Below are 26,054 nucleotides of genomic sequence, written 5' to 3' on the forward strand. Positions count from 1 at the left end.
CTACCAGCTAGTAGGGTACTCTACTCAACCGCCATGTTCGGCAGCAAGCAGCCTGCATCGTAGCGGCGTTCATAGCCTCGCACCCAGGTAGCCCCATACAGCAGCAGCCAGACGTCACTCGGGCTTTTCCCAGCATTCATACTTAGCCGTCGCCTTTTCCCACGCTTGAAAATTTTCACTTTTCATTTAATCGCGAAAAATAGATATCGTTCTTTAAAAATCTAATAGCGTGAAATATGTACTTCAGGACTAATATTAATCTTTCGATTTATGTAATAAACAATAATAGTAAACCATCCTATTCGTGAGCATAAAATCCTTCCAGGGCCTGTATTGAGGGATTCGAAACTCAATGAATGCTTTTGAGAATAATTCACCAGCATTTTATTTGCCTTATTATTCCAATAGCTTTATCACTTTGGTAAGATATGCGGCTTGATTGCAAAATAAAGTATTGGAATTGCGTTTTTCGCGTCCGCGTCCGCCCTCGTCGGCTCTTGGTGCCGTGTAGGAAAATGATGCCGGTGGCCTTCACGTGCAAACCATCCAAGTCTTCACCGACCCAGCCCCATCAATTAAGTGGGAGTCGTGAGAATCCACACATCATTGAAAACGATATGACATTGCAAGAGTGAAAAAGGATGAAATCGGATGAAATACATGGTACAGGTAAAGAGGGATGTGAGAGATGATAAATGCGAAGATGTGAAAATATCTTAGAATTGTTGACCAACATAGGCGGACTTAAGGAAAGGGCACGGATGCCCCCTTCCCTCCCCCCCCCCCAGATGCTTAAAAATAGACAAGGTTTTTAATACGGTTATCATTACGTTCGTTTTATTTTGTGTATTGCGGAGCTTCACTCATTTAATTTAATATTAATAACTTTCATATTCAAAATAAGATAATATGTCACATAGTAATTGTTTTATGTTGTTTTTAACCCTAAATATGATAAGACCGTTAGCCTGTTAGACCTTTGTGCCCCCCCCCAGAAAAAAATCATGGATCCACCCTTGTTGACCAATGATGAGGATGGGAGTCATCAACGTCTCTGCGCGTCTTACACGATGATTCGCGGGACAGCAGATTATTTCCATTTTCATTACTATATATTCGAAGGTACATGATAATCATCCAATCACAAGCTCCTATTGAGCAATTTCTTAAATTCTTTTAACTTTCCATGCTGTTTGGGCTCTCAGAGATGCTTCCCCAATCGCAGCCGTCACTGGTTATCTTGCGTGCATGGTGCTCAAGCTACTGGTACAGGTTTGGTGGCCGCCAATAGTAAAATCAAGTCGTCGATTCTGTAATCATGGGCGTATCCAGTGAGGGGCGGGAGGGGGAACGAAAGTTTTCTACAAATTTTCTTTAAACCCACGAAAAATGATATTAGACATGTAAAAACAAATTTTCAAGCAGATAATTTTAAAAACTAATGAATCGTTGTTATAGTTTCCATGAAATGTTGGTTTCATTCATCTTTTCCATGCTAAAATGTTACAACTTGAACAACCATGGCTTGCCCCCCCCCCCCCTAGTTTTGATCCTGGGCACACCATTGTCTGCAATAGGGACATGCATGAAATTTGTTCATCATGCTAGTAAGTCTCATTGAATAGACAATTTTCTCACGAGTCCAATTATATAACCCAAAACTCTTCTTGTACTCCGCAAACGTCATTAAATTTTGATTGAAAGTGCTCGAATATCGTTAGAAATCACGTGACCTGAAACGCCTTCATACGTCATCGCACGGTACGCCATTCACTTCGCTAAGAGAGTGCAGCGGTAGAGCATTGAATTCAAGATATCGAGGTAAAAATCATCAACGAACTTTTTAGTAGTTTTTCCTAAGGACAAATTGACTTATGAGGGATTTAAGAAGGCACAATACGACAGCTTACTTTTGGTCGACTTCTCTATGGCGGCTGAGTTTCTGAAAAACGGTGATTGCTTCGTAACTAGAGCGTCGAGTGGAAACAAGAAGGTATATAATTATGCGATTGATAGAAACTACATTACGAACGTTTTTAAATATTTATTTATTGTCCATTAAGATTGCCGGCCTCGGTGGTGGTGGGGTAAAGCCCTTCCCTGTCAAACCGTAGGTCGCGGGTTCGAATCCTGCCTGGAGAGGTGGTCCCTATCCAGGTCAGGGATGTTTGTGTTGTGATATGTTAATTACTCCGTTATAAAGGCCTCTATGTGCTGTTTACGGGGAAGTTGGAAATAAATAAAATTTAACAGATTCATTGCTAACTGAACATATACCTTATTCTCAAGAAAAGCCACCTTCCTTTACATTTAATCCTACAATAGGTAGGCTATTAGGTACATTTCTAGGGTTGTTTATAAATTGAAGTGAGTGATACATCCTAAAGGGCATAGCCGGATAAGACGGTGAAAAGTCCCCCCTCCGGGATTTTTCCCGTACTTAGGGCATGCGATTTGGGATCAAATAGGACAAACCTCCCCACATCTCCAGCCCACCAGGGCCGGCTAGATCGAAAATATGATTTTCACTCTTTTTTAAATATCTCGGTCAAGAATACATATTTTTTAATGCGGTTTGCGGTATTTGAAACCTTATTTAATGGAGCAGATTTCCAAGTGTTTTCAAGAACTTTGAGCGGGACAAGAAGATATGGCGTCGAAATGAAAATTTCTAATGCATATTCTATTTTTCAATCTACGGTCTGACAGAGATTACCGTCCGAGTTTATCTAAGAGGTAAGTTACACTAACAAGACTATCGTAACTACCTTTAACTTCGCCCAACGTGGGGCTCGAACCCACGACCCTGAGATTAAGAGTCTAATGCTCTACCGACTGAGCTAGCCGCTTTGTTTAAGTCAAATTAATGGGTAAATAGTGAAATTTGAGATTAAGATTGTATTTTTCGTCAGATGCCGGTGAATCAGCGTTTAAAATGATACTCTATTTATCAGTGTAGATGCAGTATTTACGGAGCATATACGGAATGATAGAAAAAGACCTTGCAATAATAAGAGACTATTTGGAGGTCGAGAAAAGATCAATACAGCATTTTATCTCGTTCGATGTGAGCTTTTATCGCAAGTAGGAAGACCATGAATTGGAAACTCCAAGGCCAAATGTCCTTCCTCTAGCTTATCGCATTTCCTCCCCTCGCTAATTGCATCACGCCAAGGGCAATACAAAGAAACATGCGATCGCACGCAATAATTACTATCCTTCACTCGGAGTCTTTACTTCCCGGTTTTGATGCCTATAGTTTGATTTTCACAGGAATATTTTTTGTGCAAGTTACTATAAAGTGTCATACATTCCCTTTCATACAAGCCACGCAATTTTTCGCCTGTATGAGCGTGTGTTTCAAATTTCGCTGTGTTAGCCCGAGAACTGCTTGAACGACCATTGCTCAAATCAAAAAGTGTCCATGAGAGGAATGCATGCGTTCTAAAGGTGCGAAATTTCGTGCCACGCGTAAAAAAAAGCTGCAAAAACTTACTCTAGAGAATATTTTTCGCAGTTGAGTGGTGATTACTTTTACTCGCAAAACCACCTCTCTGCTCTATGGTGAGGAATCAAAAAATTATTGAAGTGAAAACTTCTTTAGCGGCGTTAAGCACTTTTGCAGGATGCGGAAAAAGCATAGAATTCGCGTGAGCGTCACCGACCCGATACCGCGATCGCTACAGCGAGATATACATATGCATAGTGTGTATAGTGTATACAATGGTATAGGTTGCGTCACCGCTATACTTTTACATACTGAATACAGGCATCTGTCTGCTTCTAGTTCTATACTGTACATGTGTACTTTTTCTATACAGTGCGTATTATTTTGTAGACTGTCAATAGAGATTAATATATACACTATGTTAATATATTGTTAATATATAGACTGTTAAAGTCTTTTTGTTTTAAAAATATTAAAATTGAAAATAAAAATCTACAGTGTATATTGTATAAGTTCATTAAATATAAAGAGCTCGTGCATGAACGTGTAGAAGAGTACACGCTATAAAAATATAGGGCAGTACAATTTACGGCAGTTTCTTTTATGTGCATAGTGAACAATTATAGGTTTGAAGCATATTAAATAAAAGAAATAAAAGCATATTATATTTTAATATATAAATGATGTTACTTACTATTCATACAAATCGAATTTTTAATATATATTTAATAATAAACAGTGTGCTGAAAAAATTAATTTCAATTTTTGTTGAAAAATGAGTATCACTGGAAAAATTAGTTCTTTAATAATATTAATTCTATATAAAAAAAATGGATAATAATTATTTCAGTTTTCACTTCTGCCGGCCAGTCCCACGACTGCCCCGTTTTTTTTTTCTACTGGTGGCCAATAATCTCAGCAACTACCTTGCGCGCCATGCACACGAGAAAAATCATAAAAATATCGTCAATGCTCGTTGGGATTTGCTTAAGACTGATTTTCATTGCGTAACGTGATAAAAATGACAGTATATGAATGTGCACTTCAAATTTCATTTTGTAAGCCCGTAAACTGCATGAACACGTGGTCGAAAAATGACCCCCGATAAAATTGCAAAAGGTGTGCAGTGCGGTGTTGCTTATTTTTTATTTTTTTCCTCGGATTTTTGATTTCTATCCCTTAAAATATGCCATGATGTGCAAAATATATATCCTAAAGATTTCAGATCGATGTTTAACATTTAGAGGTCACTCAAAGAGCACACATGCAAAAATATTTAATTTTCCCGATTTTATAAAATAATACCATTTTTAGGGGTAACGAACAATTTGACTTTAGTTACAAAATTCGCTCCAGTTTTACGTCCGCTCAACAGTTATCCAGGAATACAATACTTTTTCGCGATATATAGCCCAATACGCCCAATAGAGAAATACATGTATTATAAAAGTGCGCTTGAACTTGGAAAAAAAATTATTTAGTAGATTTTTTCGGAGCTGATCGGTTGCACCTTTGGACAATCTTAATACCTGAATCCACACGATCCCTGCGAGCCACCTTTAGGGTGTTTGGCAGGGGATGTTCAATCACTAGCATGCAGCATGCAGTATGCAAGAGGACTCCCACATGCACGCCACACATGTGGTGTGCATGTGGGAGTCCAAATTCATGCTACATGCTGGTGATTGATCACCCCCTGCCAAACACCCTAGTGGTAGCTCGCAGGGTATATGAATGATAGAGATACGGCAATAAAAACTTTACGAATAACAATAACTTTATATGAAATTTCGCTGTGAAACGTATTACTAAATTTTTATGCTCGTGAACTTGCATTAAAGCTAAAAAAAATAAAACGAAATGCAACAATTTAACGTGGATGTCAATGAGAATTTTACTAAGCCGTGCAATGTATGAACGCACGGAAAAAATGCACAAATGTGAGGTTGCATAATAGCTATAAAAATGGGTTTCCTCTCAACGGTGCAGAGAAAGGAATCATCTACATGATAACTTCTAGATTGCTAGGCAGGGGGTGAGTATTTCTTTACGACACGAACTGAGCTACATTTAGGTGTCACCAGAATCACTCGCAAATATATATGGCAGAGGTTAGTTCTCTCTATTTATTTCGCTGCGACAGTAGATATTAAGGCCCAAATATGCATGCAAAACAAACCAAAGGCATACATGATAAGCTACGTGGGTACAACATACATATTGAGCTGTTATTACAAACAGACATACTATTCGGTAATATTTATCAATAAATCAACAATTCACCGAAAACTATCCAACGAAAGACCATGATATGCATCACGTTGGATTCTGTGTTGCTGTTTTAATTCGCTTGAAGAATGTATTCTTTTTACCTCTCTTCTAAAATCTGTTGGCCTGGATTTTTTGTCCACCGTCAATGGTGCTCACTGAATACTGTAATAGAAAGATTTCATGCTTTCCCGGCGAATAGACTGACAATGAGTGAAGAGTTCTCGGGATCGCCACCGGGTCAGGAACTCCATAACTGCCGTCGTTTCGATGCCCGACTCGGCTGTGAGTGAGCCCTGAGGACGATGGCCGAGTCGGGCATCGAAACGTCGGCAGTTATGCAGTTCCTGACCCGGTGGCGATCCCGAGAACTCTTCACTCAATACTGTAACAATCTGGGTCTGTCATAATAACGTCCACGCGTACGAGCGGCTGATTCCAATTCGAAAGAATATTTTATTCCATTTAAGACTCGTTGTGAAAGAATAAATTGGGAAGTGTCGTCGTGCCTTGTCCCACTCCATATTTATTTATTTTACATAGATTTTTCTCTCTTTCGTTATTTAGGTTTTCATTGTATTCATTCATATGTCTATGCATATTTTGCCGGGTTAATGTTTTATATTGTTCATTGTGTGTTTGCAAGAAATTTGCTATGTGTTGCTGATAAAAGGAAGGGCATTGTTGAAAAGAAAGTTAAAGAGATTAGAGTGTAAATAATGAGGAAGTGCTAAGAAGAGTGGAAGAAAAGAGAAGTCTTCTAAGATCCTTTAGCAGAAGACGGGACAACTTGGTTGGCCACATTGTGAGGCATGATGGCCTGATGAAGACAATCGAAAGACAAGTGGAGGGGAGGAATGGCAAGAGACAGCCTCGAATGAGTTACATACGATAGGTTATAAAGGATTTAAAAGAGAGGAAATACGTTGTAATTAAAATGCTAGCGGATAGGAGAGAGGAATGGAGAGCTGCGTCAAACCAGATTGTTGACTTCTGATGATGATGATGAAGAGAGAAGACGTGTAATAAAGACGGGCAATTTTTCAGAGAAGTTTATATAATTTGAGGAATCTCGACGTCAAAGAAGGAATAGAATGGACGGTATTCTAAACGTTTTAATAATATATTAATTGTTCATGAGGCTAGAGCCAAGAGGCTCCAGAGCCACCCATCCCCAAAATGAGTGTCTAAATACATCCAAATGATGTAACAATTAGTACGTAGAAAATTGTACAGAAAAAGCTTAGCGCGCTCTGTCACTATTTGCTTAAATGTGGGACCTCTAATTCTGGGTTAGATATATATTTTTCTATCAAATCTTGTACATTCTCCTTATTTTTTAGAGCTGAATTTAGTGCGACTAAAATTTTCTCTTGAAATTTACAAACTGCCCGCCTCAATTCAAACAATGTTATCGACGCAATCAGCCAATCACCAATGTCTGAATTCAATCGGTGAATTGGGAGGGAAATCACTTGAGTTTGGAGATTTCCCCTCTAATCTTGGCTGCGAGAACGAAATCCAAAAATCTCAAAGGCCACGTCCAGTGATCTTCTTTAAAGTGAGGCACTACCTTAGGCTGGCAGCGAGTGAGAGAGACATCGTGGAGATGCATACACTCATTCTGTTCCTTCTTACGGCGCTAATTGGAACTGGATGCCTTCCAGGTACTATTTTCTATAATTTAAGCTAGAGGGGAGATTTTTTCAGGCTACAATGGGCCCTGAATAGAAGACAAATATATTCATTAAAAATTATTTCATTGATAAGTGTTAAGTATTTTCGTATGAAGATTTTCACAGCTTCTTTTATCAATGTTGGTGGTGGTTACCTACGCAGCAATTCCCAAAAACTACCACCAACAAGTGTTAAGTACACTTTTGGTTACTTTTCGACACAATCGCCGTAGCGATTGAGGCATCGCTAGTGTTATTGAAGTTTCATTGTTAGTGAAGAATCTTATCTGGAGTGCATAGCGCTTTACGGAGTGGAGACATCAGTGACATAACTAGCAATATGCTTTGGGGGGGGGGGTGGATGAAGGGGCCTGGAGTGGGGCCCCCCTCCCCCAGGTAACGGGGGTTCTGGGAAAAAGTTTTGAAAAATGACATACCTGTAAATACATTTTACATCATTTTGGCTCTTAAAATTTAACGTTAAGCAGATGCTGTTATTATGCGTCAGAACTAGAAAATATATTTTTAAATTTCTCTGAGGCTTTGGGGGGGGGATCTATCCCCTCACCCCCCCCCCCCCCCATAGTTACGCCACTGGGAGACATGGACCCTTAGAAAGGAGAAAGAGAGAAGACTGGAGGCGTTCGAGATGTGGGTGTGGAGAAGAATGGAGAAGGTGAAGTGGACGGTAAGGAGGAGAAACGATGAAGTCCTGTTCATGGTGGGTGAGGAAAGGCAGCTTCTAGATGAAATACGGAAGTGATAGAAGGTATGGAAGGAGTGATTACTTAGGGGGAAGAGGATATTGAAAACAGTTGCAAGAGGGTAGAATGTTGGGTAAACGAGGGAGAGGAGGGAAAAGAGTAGGATTTTAGATGGAATGCAAGAGAGAATTCATTATTATGAATTCAAGAGGAAAGACAATGAAGGAAGGGGGGAATGCTAGAATACTTCTTAAATACTCCATGCAAACCTACTTTATTCGGTAGAATAGTTCACTTAAAATGCTACCGTGGTGTGGTATGGTATTTGGAGGAGGCGACCGACAGCTGAAGTCATTTGCGCCATGAGGGAAGTGGTAGGTAAAGAGGAGCGGAATTAACCCCGGCGTCGGCATTGTCCTGCTCTCAACGAAGGCGCCAAGTAGACCACGGCTTAGCGTCTCATCCGACGGACGGAGTGTTTCACTCGAAATGTCCTCCGCTCAACACTCAAGCAGGGATCGGGCAGTCTCTGAAAATTCTCTGCCTCCGCCGGGATTACTTTGGGAATTATTCACACCTTCCAACGTAACTGTTGCTTCGTACGAAAACAAAATTTGTAATACTTTTTTCAAAGGCTAATGGCTCAATTGTCACTTTTAGTTCCGCAAATAAAGTAGTCTACAATTAATAAAAGTTCATCAAATCCCAGCGCCTTAACAATTATAGAAGTAGAGAGAACATTTTGAATTTTCGAAGAGGAGAAAAGTGTTACGTTCAAAGTTCCAGTGTTAAAACACGTTGAGCTACCTTTCTTGCGGCCATAAAAGGTAAAGAGTATCTCTTGAGAGTTACTCTCTGAATTATGCACCAAAATATATCTCGCAACTATATCAACTGAGTAGGGGGCACAAAAATAAAAAAAAAAGATCAAGGAAACATAATATTCGCTGCATCGACTTCCTGTTGAAAATGTTCATCAACTGTTTCATCTACCGAATAGCACACGTATTTTGATTGTGTTCAATTTTCTCACTTCGATTTTCTTGCTACAGCCATCTGCTATTCAACAAACTTACGAGACTTCTTCATTATTGTTAATGAAATTGCTTTAGCCAATACTGAATAATCGAGTTCACTGCAATCTCTATACTTTCATTCTGTACTTCTTATAATTCCCTTCTGCTTCCTGTCGTCTCGTTTGCATTAATCGCAGGAATCGACTCCAACGCCGCTGACTCTGCTTCCAGGGTATTCGCAAGAGGTGACGCAGAGATACCACTGGCCTCAACCATATCCTTCTCGCACGAGAAGGACAGGCCCACATTCATAGACACCCACGGTCGCACCCAACAGAGTATCAACGAAAAGGAAGACATCTTATTCTACGTCTCCCGAAGGTAAGTACACAGAACAGTCAGTACACATTAGGATGACAACCATAACTTTGGGTCCGTCGAGCGTCCTACCAAAGCAGCCCTGTCTCGTTCCACACTGCCCTTAAGATTGTAAAGTGATATAGCCAAGGTCCTTATACCCAGGCCGAGTCACGCTCCCAAGTTTAGGACGCCTCCAAGTATGAGTATTTTAGAAAAGTTAACTCAAAATTTTTTAACATATCTATATTACAATAATAGAAAGGGGCTTTCGATGAAGTTTTTCGCATATTCAGTGTCTTCCGCAAAGTCGTATGATAGGTTAAAAAGAGCTATGAAACACGGTACTACGGTGAATCAATAGTTAAATAGAAGGAATCATTTGATTCAAGGCATATTTTTTAATGCAATAAAAATTTAAGGCACAAACATTTATTTTGGTAAACGATCCCGGTGTATTTTTTTCTATTTAAACATAGCCATAGCCATAGAAATTTTCATCTAAATCTTATAAGCCGAGAGTCAAAAGCTTGTTAAATAGGTGGTTTCATATCATTTTTTTATTGCCTAAATCGAAGGATTATTACTCCTGGAGTACGTATTTCACGCTTTTAGATTTTTAAATTACGATATCTATTTTTTCGCGATTGAATGAAAAGTGAAAATTTTCAAGCCCGCGAAAACGCGACGGCTAAGTATGAATGCCGGGAAAACTCTGTGTGACGTCTGGTTCCATGTTCAGAGTACCATGCTAGCTGGTAGTGCTTGGCTTAAATAAGGTTTATTAATGCCTTATCAAACGAAGAAAACTTTCCGACCTAAGCCAGTTTTAACAGGTGATTATTAAGGGATGTTTACCTGAGCTTTGTGCCTCATGCATGCTTTGGTAACCTCATACGATGTATAACTCCTATCTACTCGTATAGAAACTAGGTCCCTGTGACGTCACGTGGAGTGGCATCGCATTGGCGCCAATCTGGCCTTTTTAAAATTAGGTTAAAATTGACCGTTGCCATTCGTCTAAACCGGTATTTCTAAAACCAAATAATTTGTATATTATGAATACACTAATGGTGGGTAACGAATCGCAATCATTGTCTTTCGTTTTTTTGTTTTTTTGATGAAGAAAACTACCCTATGGTGGTGGAATTACTCTGCTTGATCAAAATTTCGCCTTTTTTTTAACTCTCACTTCTGGCTCCAAAGCGCCGTGACATTGTACCGTGGTAGCATTTTGAAATATGTATTACGCCTATAAATATATGCAATCACGCTACAATTTCCACTTCTCGCGTCTTTTTCGAACTACATCGATATATTAGTGCTAGGGTTTACCTTTAAGAAGTAATATGAACAAGTATTTACATCAATGATGACTAAAATGGGTATCTTACTTTCTCTCGGTCAGTTTCATTGACATTAAAGAGTAAAATTTAAGTATAAAAGTTATTTCATTATTAATTAAATGTCCATTTTTAAATTAATGCTATCCCATTACAAAATTTTCAATATTTAAGGCATGAAAATTCCTTGTCTTAACGATTATAATTAAGTATTGCATTGAAGCACCAGTACCGATCAAGCTGAAGAACCTGCAGCACCGTTCCATTGATATTGCTCTGCTTTGTCTTTACGAGGTATTTTGCATATGAATAATTAATGCAGCAATTAAAGTTTTCGCGGAAATCTGAAATGATAAGTTTCATGATATTTCAAGTTAAAAGATTTTTAAGGGGTAATAATGGGGCTTTATTCCATTGATAGAAGTATGCGTGAAAATTAGAGTTCGTATTTTGAAATGAAAGAGGAATGCTGAGTTTTTTCTCGTGAAAATCAGATACGTTTCTGAATAACCTTGATTAATTGGACATGGAACTGCTAAATTAGCCATGGAGGACAAGCCGATGTAAAATTTTCGATAAATAGAACATTTATTCATAAAATAATGATGCCTGAAAGTTAACGTGACACAATTACAAAGGGAATGTATTTCTCTTCCATTTTCCTAAAATATTTCTAATAAAATTAAAATATCCCGAATTTCTTTTCCATTGTATTTCAAACGCTCTTCTCTTTGCTTAAAGGGAGAATACTAGTCAAGTGTTTGTGGACGATCTCGATTCCTTGAGGTCCTCTGGATTCGACCCAAAGGTGAAGACTGTCATAGTCACCAGTGGATTCCTCTCCAGCGACTCTCATGACACCGTACAGCAGATCAGAGACGGTTGAGTATCACATCCAAGGGCGTGCCCAGGATCATAACTAGGGGGAAGCCATGGTCTAGGGGGGGCCAGCCATGGTCTAAGGGGGGGGGGAGGGCAAGCCAAGTTGTGACGTTAGTTTATGAGATTATGTCCTTGAAAAAAATAGTTTTATTTTAGTTACATACTTCATACTAATACATATCATTTTTCGTGGCGCTAAAGAAAATTTGTTGTATGCTTTCGTTTCAATTCAGTACTAATTTTTCTTAAAGACTTTTGCGATTTTTGCTTCTAGGGGGGCATCTGCCCACCCCCCCTGCCCCTCGCTGGGTATGCCCATGATCACATCCACGAAATGTGGAAACAAACCTAGCCAAAAATGAGAAATGACGGCTGCAAAACTATTGAAATCTCTAATTAGAACCTGTTTTAGCATAAGAATGATTGTAAAGAAAACTAAAAAGGGTGTTAAGTACCATTACAGATATTTAAATCAATTATATCAGAAAACTATTATTAGAAAATGGAATGGTGTTCTTGTAAAAAGATCTGTAGGCATATTCCGGTTCATTCATCGCTTAAAATTAGCTAGCGGTGAAATGGTAAAGTAACAATCGTAGCTATAGCTACCAATTACCTTGCCAAGCTTTTAACTCGGCAGCGACGTGATCTTGCTTTGAATAAAACAACTGTAATGACCATTTATATTAGTATGTCATAGTTTCATTTTTCATTTTTGAAGTGGGGGACGCTTTGGATTGGTATCTTACCAAGAGAAAGCATAATTATCTGTCATTTTCTGATACAATTTATTTTTTGAAAAAACAGTGTTGGTGGAATCGCAACAGTGCGCAGAAAATGTTATTTTTTAAGTATGGACGTTATCAAGTTTCTATTGCTCTTTGATAAATGGTTTTTAAGTATTTATTTTCCTATCATGAAATACTCAGGTTTTATTAGAAAATTCATCGCTGTTAATAAAAGCTTAACTATTATGTTTCGCTCAAAGTACCTACACCTCAGGCAATTTTACGATTCATAAAAATTGTGGAAATAATTGATTATTAATATTTTGTTTTGAGGCTGTCATGTTAATATTTACGTAATTTCACAATAATTCGTAATAGGAACAAGAGCAGCCACAATACACGGCAAAATTAGTGTTTGCATCTACATTTAATCAATTTAGTGTAATTGCATGCAATATTGTTAGCCAGTATTTAACTATCACTTGTAAAATATCCAAGGGATAATCATCCGTTTACAAATAAAGTCACCGGATAAGTTCACTAAATAAATCAGTTCGAAATTAAGACGAGCGAGTTTAGCCTGAATATGGGCGACATTAAAAATTCATTTATCTACTTTGGATTAATTTATCTTTGCGATGTATGTGAAACAAATTACAAATGATAGCATGACATCATTAATACATCGGGAAACATACAAGGATTAGTTAGCGACATGAATATTAATTTAGGGCTTATTCTGAAAAAGACGTCAAGTAAGAAAGTAAAACCTATGTAATCAATAAACCTAACGAACATGGAACAGATTACAAAAAATGTACAACGTGGCAGACCGGAAAAAATTGGCTCTCTCTGAGTCTCGAACTCTCATCTTAAAGAAAGCGGTACGCTACGACTGGGCTTAATCGATATTGAATGTGAGAGTGAAATTTTTTAAACTAAATTCGACGTGTCCGTATTCCTAATTTTAAGAATACTTTTTTCTCTCGAACTCGGACATATATGGGCAAAACCCTTCCAGCCGTATCCCTACGAAAATGTCCACTTTCGAAAAATAAGGTTTCATCTTCGTTGTTGACATCACTTACAGAAAGTCTCCTTGATAGACGCGAATTTCCTAAAAATATGCCTCGGTGTATTAACGCTTGACGCCAATTAAGCTGGAAAAACATACAGCTTGCCGAAAAATGTAATGGATCTGTTTTTGAAAAAGGAAAACAATGCTTGAGCTCAGATAATGAAAGTTTTAATAACTCGTCAGATAGTGAATGAAAAACAGTAACTTATTGCTACTGAAAGAGCTAATTGCAGTATGTTAGTTAGGAAAAGTATAAATTTTGTTATTTTTGTTTATGTATTGTTTGTAAGGTAAAATATTTCTAAGAAATAACGATTTTGTCAGCAGCGCAGTTTATTAATAACAATGACTGTGATATATAGTACTTAAGAGATTTAAATCAATACTTTAAATTGAACATAAGGCATTAATAGAAATTAGCTGTATTTATTTGAAAGCATATATTATCCAATGTAAGTAATATGGCTTTCGAAACTTCTACAGCTAGCAGGAGACCATACCAAAAACAAGGTCGAAGGGCTCCTTACTTCATCAATACCATAAAACGACCTTTGTCAGCAGGCCTTTAAATATCTAAGGGAGGTTAGGATCATCGAGGCTCTTGCCTAGAAATAGCGTTTGTTTGTTAATAAAAGAGTCCGTTTCCCTACGTTAAGCACACGATTTTAGTCCATTCTCTGGTCCATCATGGAGGCCATGGATCATCGACGGCTCTTGCCTAGAAATAGAGTCTGTTTGTTAATAAAAGAGTCAGTTTCCCTACTTTAAGCACACGATTTTAGTCCATTCTCTGTAGTAGTATATGGAATGCACTCAAAGTAAGAAGCCTTTCAGTGCACCTCTTGCAGTGCCCAGCGATTGTATAATAACAGTCATTCGTAGCAATATTTAGTAATTTTACTTTCTGGTGATTATTTTCTTTCACTATTATATCTATTATCCAGATATAAAAGCGAATGAGACCATATTGCATCCACACGCTCGCCGCGTCGCCGTCTCCGCCGCGGCGCAGCGATTTCAACACACTCGTCGCTCTGCGCATGCTCGGACGGCGTCCCAAGACTTCCATAAGGTACAAGCTTAGACGCGTAATAGCACCAGCAGCCCCCACCACTACCACTCTCCATATAACTGCATGGGGATGGATTGGGACGTTCTGACCAGCGCCCCGCGGCTACAAATACGAACTTTTCGCGCTATTTTTTTCGTGTTTTTCGTACACTCTCGATGCATGCGATTTGAAAAAAAAACTTTGATTAATTAGATGTATAATTATAAATTAATAATAATAATAATGCCTTTATTCGGGCGAGGTTGAGACTAAAAAATCCCCCTCTTCCACCTAACCCCTTGATAAATGTGAAAATTTTGTGTAAAAAAGATTTCTGTTTGTGGGAAAAAACATGAGGATATGGGTGTAATATCCTTCAGCGAAAAAACCCACTGCATGAAAACGCCCATACAAGAAGGGGGGCGTGAAAAACCTGCGAAAACCTACTGAGTGAAAGCTAATGTTATGTTACATGCAAAATACAACATAGTTCATGAGGTACATAGAATACACAAATATTACACATGCAATTAAGATATAAAATATAACATATATATACAAGCATTCAGTGATACATATCACTTTGTCGCAGGCGCTGCTCAGTGTCATGCATATTTACCTACTAGTTGTGAGGTGAACAGTGCTTTGTGTAGCCTCCACTTAAAAGATGCCAATGATGATGAGTTCCTAGTTGAAAGGTTAAGATTTTTCCATTCCCTACATGCAGTAACAGTAAATGATTTGTTGTAAATGACAGTTCGGTGATGAGGTATAACAAGATTGTGATTCCCTCTTGTGTCTGTCGTATGGACAGTGTCAAGACTCCTGAATTAGCATGATAGGTAAGGGGGTATTATTGTGTTTAAAATTTGATATAGGAGAGAAGAGTATGCAGCCGGCGTCGAGAGTCAAGTTTCAGCCATGACAGTTTATTAATATAATCGGTTATAAGGTACATATAATGGATATTTTTTTCCTTTTTAAAATCTTTGGGAGGGGCGGCGTCCGAGAGTCCTTATGGGCAAGCCGCCACTGCTGTATCCTTCGCCTTTACGTCACCTAGAGCCGACGAGGCGACCCGGCAAGCGTAATAGGAGTCAAACTGCAAAGGCAAAATCCCTAATGCCTCATTCACATTACGATTGTTCCAGCGATTGTCGCAACTATCGTGCATTCACACGACGATGGTTAAAACCTGTGCTGCCCTCTAGTGCTGACATCTAAAGTGAACGGGAAATTGACGGTTGGCAAAGCTGTTGAGGTACCTATGCAGGGTCAAGATATTACTGTGTTCACCGTGTATTTAACGAATAATTTTTCTTCCGCCCATATTCTTCCTTCCTTGGACAAATCCATGAAAAAAATAGAGCGAGGAGAGCTACACGAACTTTTCGTCTTTCTCTTGTCGCTTCCTCTTCCGGTTTCCCAGCGCCTAACCATGGTAAAGTGGCAACGTTCGGAACTACGTGAAATACGTCAGAACATGCATTCACACGACTAGTTCGGACAACTATCGTTTGGACCATCGCTTCGACAATCTTAATGTGAACGAGGCATAAGCGGAAGGAAAAATAAATACACTGCGGAACTCAAGCTGTGCCGTCGAAGTGTTTTCATGCGGTCGCCGTAGCGAGGTTTTTCCTCTTTAGATTCATATTTGGACTCACGCACGCGCGCAATGAATTTCTTTTCTTCCCAATTCCGCTATCTCTTGGTTGTCTCTTTAACATTTTGTTCCAATAGAAAAATACAGGCAAGTTATGGAACAGACTCAAACAGGGGAATTAAGGCCAAGGGATATGGATTGGGTTAAGGGCAATTTTGGGTTATTTAATGCTTTAGGTTTGGTTGAGGTTCGTAGTCCCAGAGGCCATGTTCATTTTCATCCTGTGGCTTCACTTGAGTTTAGAACCGCAATATTTTATATTGTGACTTAGCTATGATTCCAAATATAGTTCCTTCAGTTTTGTTCCATTTAGTTTAGGGTAAACATTTTTCTCCGGTAAGCGCTAAAGGAAGAATTGAAAATTTACTGGTTTCCACTTTGAATTTTTTTTATATTGCATCCCTTCCAATAACGCCTTATTTATTGACACTTTTCGCAGCGTACCTCCACTCAATGGACTGTAACGTGGTGGTAGTTGACTGGTCTATTCTGTCACTAAATCACCTTTACCCGGAGGCCAAGAGGAACACGGTGCCCGTCGGTCACTACATGGCAAAGTTCATAGACTTCGTGGCCCGGGAGATGGGAGTAGATGTTGGGGACCTCAAGCTCGTAGGACACAGCCTCGGGGCCCACGTGATGGGCATCGCGGGCAAGAACGTACAATCCGGAAAGCTGGGCAGAATTACAGGTGAGCCAACGTGACATAATTTGCCTACGAAGATACCAATCCACAATATACGCAGAATTTTAATCAGTAATTCATAAGATGCTACATATTCAGTGGCGTAGCCAGGGGACGGGGGCTCTGAGGGGACGTGCCACCCCCCAAACTAATTACTATTATAAAAATATTTACCTCTAAAAGAAATTTATTCTACTCCTATATGTTTAAGTAAAACTACTTTCTTAGTGTAATTTTTAGTGCCAAAATAGAATTAAATGTGATTTATAGAGTAAAAATTGCTCATATTTTCCCTATATGAGGGTTCTACCCTCCTGACCCCAGGGGTCACCCCCCCCCCCCCAAATATCGACCTGGCAACCCCCATTAAATGAATCGCTAAATGCAGAAAGGCATCATGCCCAAGTTGGATGATTTTTCATTTTTAAGTTGTTGCTGGGTGCAAGACTCATCGTTTACTACTAAAAGTAAACATGTTATGGAAACATGCGCTCAGTGTTATTAGCATGACATGTTTCTTTTTGTAGGATAGGTTTAGTCTTGCACCTAACATCAACTCAAATTTAAAAAAGATATATCTTCCAACTTGGACATGATGCCTTTCTGGAGTTAGCGATTCAAATGTGGAGCATGATAATTTATGGGTGAGAGGCATGGGCGTTGCCAGGAGCAGAGAAATCAAAAGAGGAAATGTTTGAAATTCAGTGTTACCGAATAATGATAAGGTGATATCGGCTTACGTCCCATTCGACGGACGGAGTTGCTGTGTTGGAAGAGCCCTCGATTTAACACTCAGGCGGGGATGAGGAAGTTATTGTTTTTATGTTTTCATGTACATTGAAAGGCTTATTTCCATTTAATTTATTGCTGACGAGGCTGGCCAAATATCAAGGTTTTCATTTGATCTATTCATTGGGATTTAATTTGCAAACGTTTTGCATTTCCCAATGCAATGTCAGTGCGTTTCCGATATTGGACTGAGCTCTTGGTTAGTGGATCGACTCAGTAAGTAATGAGGATGTTCTACAAAGAACGGGAGAAAAGGTGTATTCTTAAACCCCTTAGAAGAAGAGGGGTGAATAATAACGGCCACATTGCTAGGCGACTATGCCTAATACAAACAATCGTCGAAGGACAAGTGGACGGAGAGAATGGCAAATAACGGCCCCGAATGAATTACACAGGATAAGTTATTAAAAGAGAAAAATATGAAAATATTAATTGTTCAGCTGATAGGAGATCGTAGTGGAGAGCTGCGTCATACCAAACTTCGGATTTTTTCCGGATAATAATGTTTATTGTCAACACGACGTTTGGAAATACCATGAGGCAGCAAAAGCGTCCATTCCGCATGTGAAAAAACGGTTAAGTTGCTACTCTCATGAGCTCTTTTCCCTTCAATTGTCAGCTTTGTTCTTGTTGCGCATGCGTCACAGCCAGGCTGCCCTGGAACGGGAGTAAATATAAACCAGAGCGTTCAAGGTGGCTGCGCAGTAACTAAGGGTTCGGCCAATGTTGGAAACCATCTGGCATTGCTCAAAGAAATGCATAAAGTTTGCATGTGAGATACCTATGAAAAGATCATATGAAAATGCAGAATACTTAGTCAGAAATAAATTAAATGGAAATATACATTGATGTCTTCATGCTTCTGGGTTTCACCGCGTGGATTTTCTTCACGACGACAGTTTCTCCAGTATTCCAACCGGCGTCTGCAGGTCGATCTTGGGATTCAATTTTTGGTGACTTATACGGTGCATTCTTGGCGCCAATTTTTCATGCTAAATGCTGATTGGAAATATACATTCCATTATAAATGAAAATGCTAAACAAAAACACCCGCATCAGTATTAAATTGACGGCTCTTCCAGGACAGCGCACCGTCCGTTGGGAGGTAATCTAATGGCGTCATACCGCCTCTATTTATGATCAGGCTAACGTGCACCCCACACTTCCTTCCCCTATCCAATGGCGCCAACGGCATTACTGTATTAGTCGACCCCTCCAAAAGCCTTGCTCCCTGTATGTATTTTTTAAGCACCTGGGGGGTCACGTGTCCCCGTGCCCACCCCCTAAATCCGCCTATGTATGTTATGCTTATTTCATAATTATCGTATTTTGAGCAGAACGTTGTCTGTGCAAATCTTCTTTGCTCTTATCAGTTTCCCAGAGCATAAATATAAACCATTCATTCTTTCCTTGATTCATCGTGTCATGAGGCCTGGATCCTTCAGGGCCTTCCTACTCGCTGTCGGACCCCTCCGACCGCCTGGCCGTGGGAGACGCCACTTTCGTGCAGGTCATCCACTCTTGCGCCGGCGTTTACGGCATCAAAGGCGCCATTGCAGACGCAGACTTCTTCCCCAACGGCGGAAGCTCCGAGCAGCCCGGTTGCGGCACGTTCATCGGAGGTGAGATAAATAGGAGCATCTGACGGTCGAAAATGCCGTGGAACGAATCACTCACTGACAATGATTCGTTCTTTCCTCAGGTGCAATGTGCTCCCACAGTCGCTCCTGGATGTACTTTACCGAGTCGATCACTTCTAGCAAATTCCTAGCCGTCCCATGTGACTCATACGAAAACTTTCTCAACGGAAGCTGCAGTGATAGAGACAAGGTTGCCATGGGAGAACCCACGCCTAACAGGTAAGAGATCAGGCAGCAGTGCTTGCTCCCAATTTATATACGAAGTCAGAACACACACAGAACATCCTGAATGCGTAAGAGATCCGTTCACTCTCGATGGAGCTCACGGTTTTCGAATGTATACCGCGGGAATAATTGTGTACGGACGATCGTCAACAAACAATCGAAAGTTAACGATGTTGTCGGATTTACTTGGTTTTGGCCATACGTTATGCTCCTCCTTCCTTTGAACGCATGCGTAGTAAGAATGGGAGTTCTAGCGGTTGTTTTGAAAAAAGAAAACAATAAAAACATTGAGTTCAGTGACGGAAAAGTTAATTTGGGAAATCTAGTTCATCGTGTGAAATAAAAACTTTTATGGCTATGTTCACACGTCAATTTTAGGGTGGCCCCAGCGTTTCCCGAGCGATGCTGGTCGCTTTCTCAAGGTTATCTGATCTGAAAGTGGGAATTTAACAGGGACACCGGTCATAAAATTAGTCGTACTTGGCAACCCGTAATTCGGAAAAACGATCAACAACCTACTCCTCCAACTTCCCGCTTCCCTCCCTCCACCCCCTGACACAGAAACCTATGCATAAGAATTTAAGTTCCCACTTTATCAGATTTCCTTAAAAAATCGACCATCATCGGTCGGGAAACGCTCGGATCCCCCAAAAATGGAGGCCGCGACATAGCCCATAAGTTTTTATTAAACATGAGTGCCTACCAAAGTTTCAACGAAAAATCAAGTTGAAATTTTGAAAGAATTTCTCACACCGTATAGATTATTATTATCGAACTGAGTTCTACATCACATCTACACATACAAGATACTGTGCAAGCCACCAGCAGGGTTTGTGGCGCGGGGAGATTCCACACCAAGTATGCAGCACTCATCCTAGCATTAATCATAAACGCGCTCGCTTACCGAACACATACCAAGAACACAGGACACACGCGATCAGACCAGACACCAGGAGAGTGATAAGGACACGAAAACGCTATCACGCAAATGAACTACTACACTGTTAGCAACAGTGATAAAATTGTAGCGGATATTCAATTATATTCGGTAAATATAGTTTTAGCATATACTCAGCCCTGATCATTTTAAAATGTTGCGGTAAGAGCTAATTTCGTTACCATAGTATTTCACTGTCTATGATTTGTATGTCAACTTTTTGGGTACTTAACTAATAAATGCTGTGTTTACGTGAAACATGGCGATACAATTGGCTCATTAAGCTTGAAAAAGGATTAGTTTTCAAATATCAGCTTCGAATTGTTCTCATTCTGTGTATCTTTTTTAACGTAAAATATCATCATCCATGGAAGTATGATATTATTCAGCAAAGTTTCCGACTGGTATTCGTTTTGAGACATTCAGCCTTGATGGAACTACACTAGATACAGTGATAGATAGACGAATGTAATCTAATTATGCTCGATATAATATCTTTATGAAACATTGTCCCATAAAACATCGCCTCTCGATGCGATAGGGTGATTTATCGGATGATATATGCTTATATCCGATATTTACCGGCTGTTTATCATACATAAGCATAGGATACAGGATATTTATGAATGTATTGAGATTTTTGATACTTGATTTTTCCTCCCGTTGCAGCATCCGTGGGACTTATTACCTGAACACAGCAAGTTCTTCTCCGTTTGCACTTGGATAGATGGCCGCCAGAGGGTGTGTGGTGATCTGTGATTCAAAGATGGAAACTGGCTTCCAGGAGCAGTGTAAACGCGAAAATAGCTTAAGGGGTCATATAATATATACATGCACTTTCGTCTTTGAATGACAGACGGGAAAGCTGAATGTTAAGCGATGGAGGCTACTTGTCACATGAATGGACTCTTTTAAAATTTGTTGTTCCTAAAGTGATAGAGATTGAAAAATAAATTGACTCATATTTTCCCGTCTCTCAATTCGTTGCCGACTACTCGAGCTGTTCGCTGTGTGAAAAATCGGCTGCCTAAACCCCTTTGCAGATAAGTTGATGACGTCACGAGCATATGCCGAGTACTTCACCCGCTTCTCTCCCGCTCCAGAGCTTCGCTCATCGCTTTTGAGTGGTTCCTTGTTGTTCACTCTCCCGAGAGAGACGCCTTCCGTCAATGAACAGTTTTCCATAGATGAGTTAATGAATCGCACACAAGTGACGTCATCAACTCATGGAAAGAGGGCGTGGCAGTGCGCATGTGCCTGGAGTGGTTCGTTTCCATTAACTGATAGTTAATAAGTTGATGACACCACGAGCGATTCCTTCCCTCGTAAAATGTTCACTAAGAGCGTGTAACTGAGCACGAACTCACGAACGTCACCAACTCATGAAATGTGGGTGGCAGAATTTAAGAGAGATATTTTATCAAACGAGCAGGTATAGGAATTCGTTTTTCTCCTGAACGATAAACTCCTAAATTTTTTTTTAATTTAAAGTTGGTTTTAAGTCATCGTATTAGTAAACTAAAACGGATGTGGTCCTTATTGCTTGGCTTACGTAAGCTTTAGTGCCCATAATCCGCATGTTTTTTTCGAAACCTTTTAAATTTTAGGGCTCTGACAGCAGTACTTGCTATAACCTGCCCTATTTTGAACAAATTCCATATCTTAGAGCCTGATATCAGTCCAAGATCAGATGGAACTACGCCTTCAAATCAAATTGATGCATATACTTCAATTTTTTGCAGAAGGCTAGTGTCCTAAAACCGTTTGCCACGAAACTACTCAGACTGTACGAAGGATTCCGCAATGCGGTTGATAATGAAGGCTGCATTTATCGTGATTCACTGCGTCGTATTGTATTTAGGTGTGCAGTTATTTCCAAAAGTAGATCCCTACGGCTAGCCCGAGTAGCTGTTTCCCACTGAGCTCGAACTCCGGGTATGGGGTGGTTTCCTTTTATTTTTTTATTGCCTAAATCGAAAGATTATTACTCCTGGAGTACGTATTTCACGCTTTTAGATTTTTAAATGACGATATCTATTTTTCGCGATTAAATGAAAAGTGAACATTTTCAAGGACGCGAAAACGCGACGGCTAAGAATGAATGCCGGGAAAAGCCCGTGTGAAAAGCCCATCATTCTGGTTCCCGCTGCCGCAAAGTGAGGTCACCTTGGGGCGAGGACGTGTCATCAGCAGCCGCTAGGCGCAGGCTGCTGATGCAGGCTGCTAGCAGGTAGCAGAGTACCCTTGGCTGAATTATGGATTATTAATACCTTATCAAACGAAGGAAACTTTCCGACCATAGCCAGTTTTAAAAAGTGATTATTAAGACATGTTTCCCTGAGCTCTGTGCCTCATGCATGCATTGGTAATCTCAGACGATGTAAAACTCCTATTTACTCGTATAGAAACTAGGTCCCTGTGACGTCATGTAGAGTGTCATCGCATGGGCGCTAATCTGACCTTTTTCAAATGCTGTTAAAATTGACCATTGCCATACGTCTAAACTGGGATTTCTAAAACCAAATAATTTGTATATTATGAATACGCTAATGGTGGGTAACGAATCGCAATCAATGCCTTTCGTTTTATTTGATGAAGGAAACTACCCTATTGCCTAAATCCTGTGTGCAGGAATGTAGCTTTAGGAACTTCAATCCCCCTCCTCCCCGAATTTTTAAACTCTGTGGCGATTGTCCGTGACACATCCCCTTCGGAGGCAAATCGCCCATGGGGATTTACTCTCTGACTATTTTTCGCTTTCATCAATTACTGAAAGTTGTGGACTGATATCAGGGTCCAAGATCTAAAATTTGCTCAAAATGGGATGATATTGAGTACTGATTTCAGACCCCTCAACTTTAAAATTTCTCGAAAAACGAAGCGGCGGATTACAGATATGAACGCCTAAAGTTTTAATTTGAAAGCTTATGCCTAAAAATCACTTCTAATCTTCATGCAAATAAAGTACTCACACGAAGTAAAATAAACTCTCCAAAATAAGCTCAACCGTGCCTGCAATGGAATCAGCACTTTTCCCTGTCATGAAGTATTCTGGGGGTGTAGAATTCACACCAATTAAGAGCCATTTTCAATGTTGTTTGCTGTTGTTTACGCATCGAATTTATACATTTCCCGGGTATGCTTCCGCAATTGCTGATGTTTAGACAACAACTTCGCTGACTATACTGTCAGCGTCTTAAGGAGAGAAAATCATTGCACTGCTGACGACAACTGCACCGCACACAAGATACAAGAAGTGTGTTCATATTGTCGAAAGCCTTAGAGAATGGACGGGTAGGCGGCAGGTCTGGTGGACCAAAGAGTTCCGTCGTAAGGCCAACGAAAGGAATGCACAGGAAAAGTCCATATTCGCCCCCAAGGGGACTGCATATAGAAGACCCAATCCATCTCATCGAAGGCTGATTTTTTTACCACTTCGGCCGCATTTTAATCGGTTTTCAAAAATACCCACGGCACAGTGATGAATGCAAAGCGATCCATTTATTTCCAATATTTTTCATTATAATATTTGAAATTGAGAGGAATGGCATTGAAAGGTTATGAATTTGATAAATCACATCATCATGCATATGAATTTCGGTTGAAACCCCTAATTGTACCTTATTTCCCCGTGAAATTCGGATCATTTTGTCCGTCAGCGACGCGAGTGGCGACTTTTGTAAACCCATTAAAACGCGCGATTGGTGAAAACATATTCAGAGGAAACAAGTCTGTTCTAGAGATGTTCTTTTTAATATTCGTGTTCGCACCGATCAGAGCCCTTTCTTCATTTGGTCTCCCGATAAGAGTCTCTCTCTCTCTCTCGCTACATTTACTTTTGGAATCACATTTTTCAGCTAGGAAGAGACGACGGCAACGCGAGGTCATAATGTTTATTTATTCGCCAAAGTTTTCTTACCGAGTTAAACGAGTTCGAGTCCGAACGATAGAGATGTTTTCAGCTTGATATCTATGAATGCTAGATTTTTCTGAGGAAAATTTTAATGTCCGCAGAAACACAACTAACAGAGGTTTCTCAAAGTGATGATGCACGCCAATATTTTTAATTTACAGCTAAATATATTGGATTAACACGTTGAATAGGTTAAGATATTCCGTTGATTACTGTTACCATTAGCATATCGATGACTAAGTTCTAACAACAAGTATCTCAAAATTTGGCGGGTTTGACACGGGTATCTTAAACAAAGTGTATTGGCATTAAACAATGAAATTCAAGCGGAAAACAACTTCTTGTTGGCAAATTTATGCTTCTTTTTCAGTGTTATGAATTTTTGGTTTTTTAATAATAGCGTACAATTAAAAAAAGCCTTTCTTTGCTCTCCTGAAAAGTTGCTATTTTAGAGATACGTGTTTTTAGAACTTAGCCATCGATAATTGGAAATATAAAATTTGTGTCCTATTATTGAAACAATTACAATTTTTTTAAATATAGCACCTTTGAAACGCATATGTCCCTCGTAAAGCGGAGTAATTCGCATTCGTTATCGTAAGTAAATCGCGTTCTTAGTGCATGAGCTCTTGAATAAATATGTCTCGACTAGTGTCCTTGTAAACTGATTGTAAAAAAGGCAAAACGCGTGAACGAAAGTTTGTCTCTAGGTAATATTCATGGAAAAAATACTTCTTTGGTTTATGCAAATAGTTATTAAACTATTGCCGTTCTCGTGTCATGCCTTATTTTAATTTTATTTAAATGCTCATTCACAACGAATGCCATTCACTTTCGACTACGAATGGGACTTATTCCGCTCTTTTTGAGTGGTAAATGCGGTATATAGGAATTTTATTTCTATTAGGTAGCCATTAATTCAATAAAATTCATCAATTCAAGGACTCTAATATTCCAGTAATAGGTTTTTCATGAAGCCCATTCATGGCTGCTTATAAAGGTTATTAAAGTAGCAAAAAGCAAACAGAATATACATGAATATTTTTCAATGGCAGTGTATCCCTCACCTATTGCCGATCATTCGCTTTTATTAGTAACATAATTCTAATCTATTTTTAATTTCGGAAGAAAACTCATAATTTGTCAATCTTGAATAGGTATCGTCTGTTGTTATGAAAAATTAATCCTTGAATTAGCCCCTCTGCATTTGAGCCCAGTTAACTATTCTCAGTATTTTTACCATACACGCTTATAATACGCAAAACTATTGGAATTCGCAGTATTATGTGACTGTAACATTGACTACCGTAACCTTATCCCACAGCCCACAAGCCACGGAAACCCATGCGACCATTGAAATCACCGAAAGAAATAAATAAATTTCATGAAATTTACGTCGTTAACATTTATTAGTACATACTTGAAGTTTAGATTTTCTTTCCATTATGATAAGAGAGTTAGTGTATCTTACTCTGTCGGCAGCTTCCGAGGTTTAGACTAGTGAGTTAAGGCTTAGTTATCGTTCGCTGCAATCAATACTAAGATATTCTGTTTCAAACTTAAGTATGAAAAAGAGTAAAGAAAAGCTAAAAACACATCTATGCCTCAACAATAATAATAATAATAATAAATAACTGATATAAAAATA

General features: G+C 39.3%; 1 protein-coding gene across 2 annotated transcripts; it reads left to right on the forward strand.

Moving 5' to 3' along the window:
- Nucleotides 1-7,268: 7,268 nt before the first annotated feature.
- On the forward strand, nucleotides 7,269-21,460 carry LOC124163755 (phospholipase A1-like). 2 transcript variants are annotated; one of them, XM_046540836.1, is made up of 7 exons: nucleotides 7,269-7,383; nucleotides 9,310-9,493; nucleotides 11,554-11,693; nucleotides 16,657-16,908; nucleotides 19,122-19,313; nucleotides 19,394-19,550; nucleotides 21,163-21,460. In XM_046540836.1, the coding sequence occupies exons 1-7, from the start codon at nucleotides 7,326-7,328 to the stop codon at nucleotides 21,218-21,220; spliced, it is 1,041 nt and encodes a 346-aa protein (XP_046396792.1). In that variant the 5' UTR covers nucleotides 7,269-7,325; the 3' UTR covers nucleotides 21,221-21,460. The 2 variants fall into 2 exon arrangements, with proteins under 2 accessions (XP_046396792.1, XP_046396793.1); XM_046540837.1 differs by having other exon boundaries at nucleotides 19,137-19,313.
- Nucleotides 21,461-26,054: the final 4,594 nt, after the last annotated feature.

The sequence above is a fragment of the Ischnura elegans genome, chromosome 8 (assembly GCF_921293095.1).
Source record: "Ischnura elegans chromosome 8, ioIscEleg1.1, whole genome shotgun sequence".
NCBI classification, from domain to species: domain Eukaryota; kingdom Metazoa; phylum Arthropoda; class Insecta; order Odonata; family Coenagrionidae; genus Ischnura; species Ischnura elegans.

Excerpts from the sequence above, each read along its gene's own strand:
- LOC124163755 (XM_046540836.1), top strand. The coding sequence starts at position 7,326 with ATGCATACACTCATTCTGTTCCTTCTTACGGCGCTAATTGGAACTGGA. Across the intron at positions 16,909-19,121 it reads AAAGCTGGGCAGAATTACAG|GCCTGGATCCTTCAGGGCCT; the intron begins GTGAGCCAACGT and ends TCGTGTCATGAG. Across the intron at positions 19,314-19,393 it reads TTGCGGCACGTTCATCGGAG|GTGCAATGTGCTCCCACAGT; the intron begins GTGAGATAAATA and ends TTCTTTCCTCAG.